General features: G+C 61.2%; 1 protein-coding gene across 1 annotated transcript in view; it reads right to left on the bottom strand.

Annotated features, from left to right (window-relative positions):
- RCC1 (regulator of chromosome condensation 1) overlaps nt 1-477 on the bottom strand; it is a 4,614-nt gene that overhangs the window by 3,735 nt on the left and 402 nt on the right. Inside the window, exon 3 of the mRNA XM_010144643.1 lies at nt 346-476. Within this exon, the coding sequence (XP_010142945.1) occupies nt 346-476 (131 nt within the window). The remainder of the gene's footprint in view (nt 1-345; nt 477) is intronic.

Genomic DNA, 477 nt, shown 5'->3' with positions numbered 1-477 from the left:
CCCCCTGGGTCTCCTGTGCCCCTGCCCCAGCAGCTCCATGTCTCTGCTGTGCTGAGGAGCCCAGAGCTGGACCCGGCTCTGCAGTGGAGGGTCTCAGGATGGGACCTGGAGGGGCAACAAGGGGACAGAGAGCCATCAGGCTGAATTACCCATTTGACTCCCTAAATTTTGTGTTCCATGGCATGGAGACCACACTCATCCACGGAGCTGGTATGAGCCATATGTCTGGGCAGAGCAGGCTCCGATTCCGACTCCCTGATCCAGAACACATCCCAGAGCTTGCATGGAAGGACAGCTCAGCCTCCCCACACCCCCCGGGTGCCTCCCCCTCCCCACTGCACTCACTTTTCCCGACTGGCTGAGGCACACTGTGTGCATCCCTCCGGCTTCTGCCTGCACTGTCATCTCTGGCAGTGGCACCAGGGCCGGCTTCTTCCTCTCCATGATGTCCTCGCCCAGGCCCAGCTGGCCGACATA

The sequence above is a fragment of the Buceros rhinoceros genome, unplaced genomic scaffold, assembly GCF_000710305.1.
Source record: "Buceros rhinoceros silvestris isolate BGI_N320 unplaced genomic scaffold, ASM71030v1 scaffold22061, whole genome shotgun sequence".
Classification (NCBI taxonomy): Eukaryota; Metazoa; Chordata; class Aves; order Bucerotiformes; family Bucerotidae; genus Buceros; species Buceros rhinoceros.
Note: the sequence above shows the minus strand (reverse complement) of the source record. Positions and strands in the feature narration are given on the sequence as shown.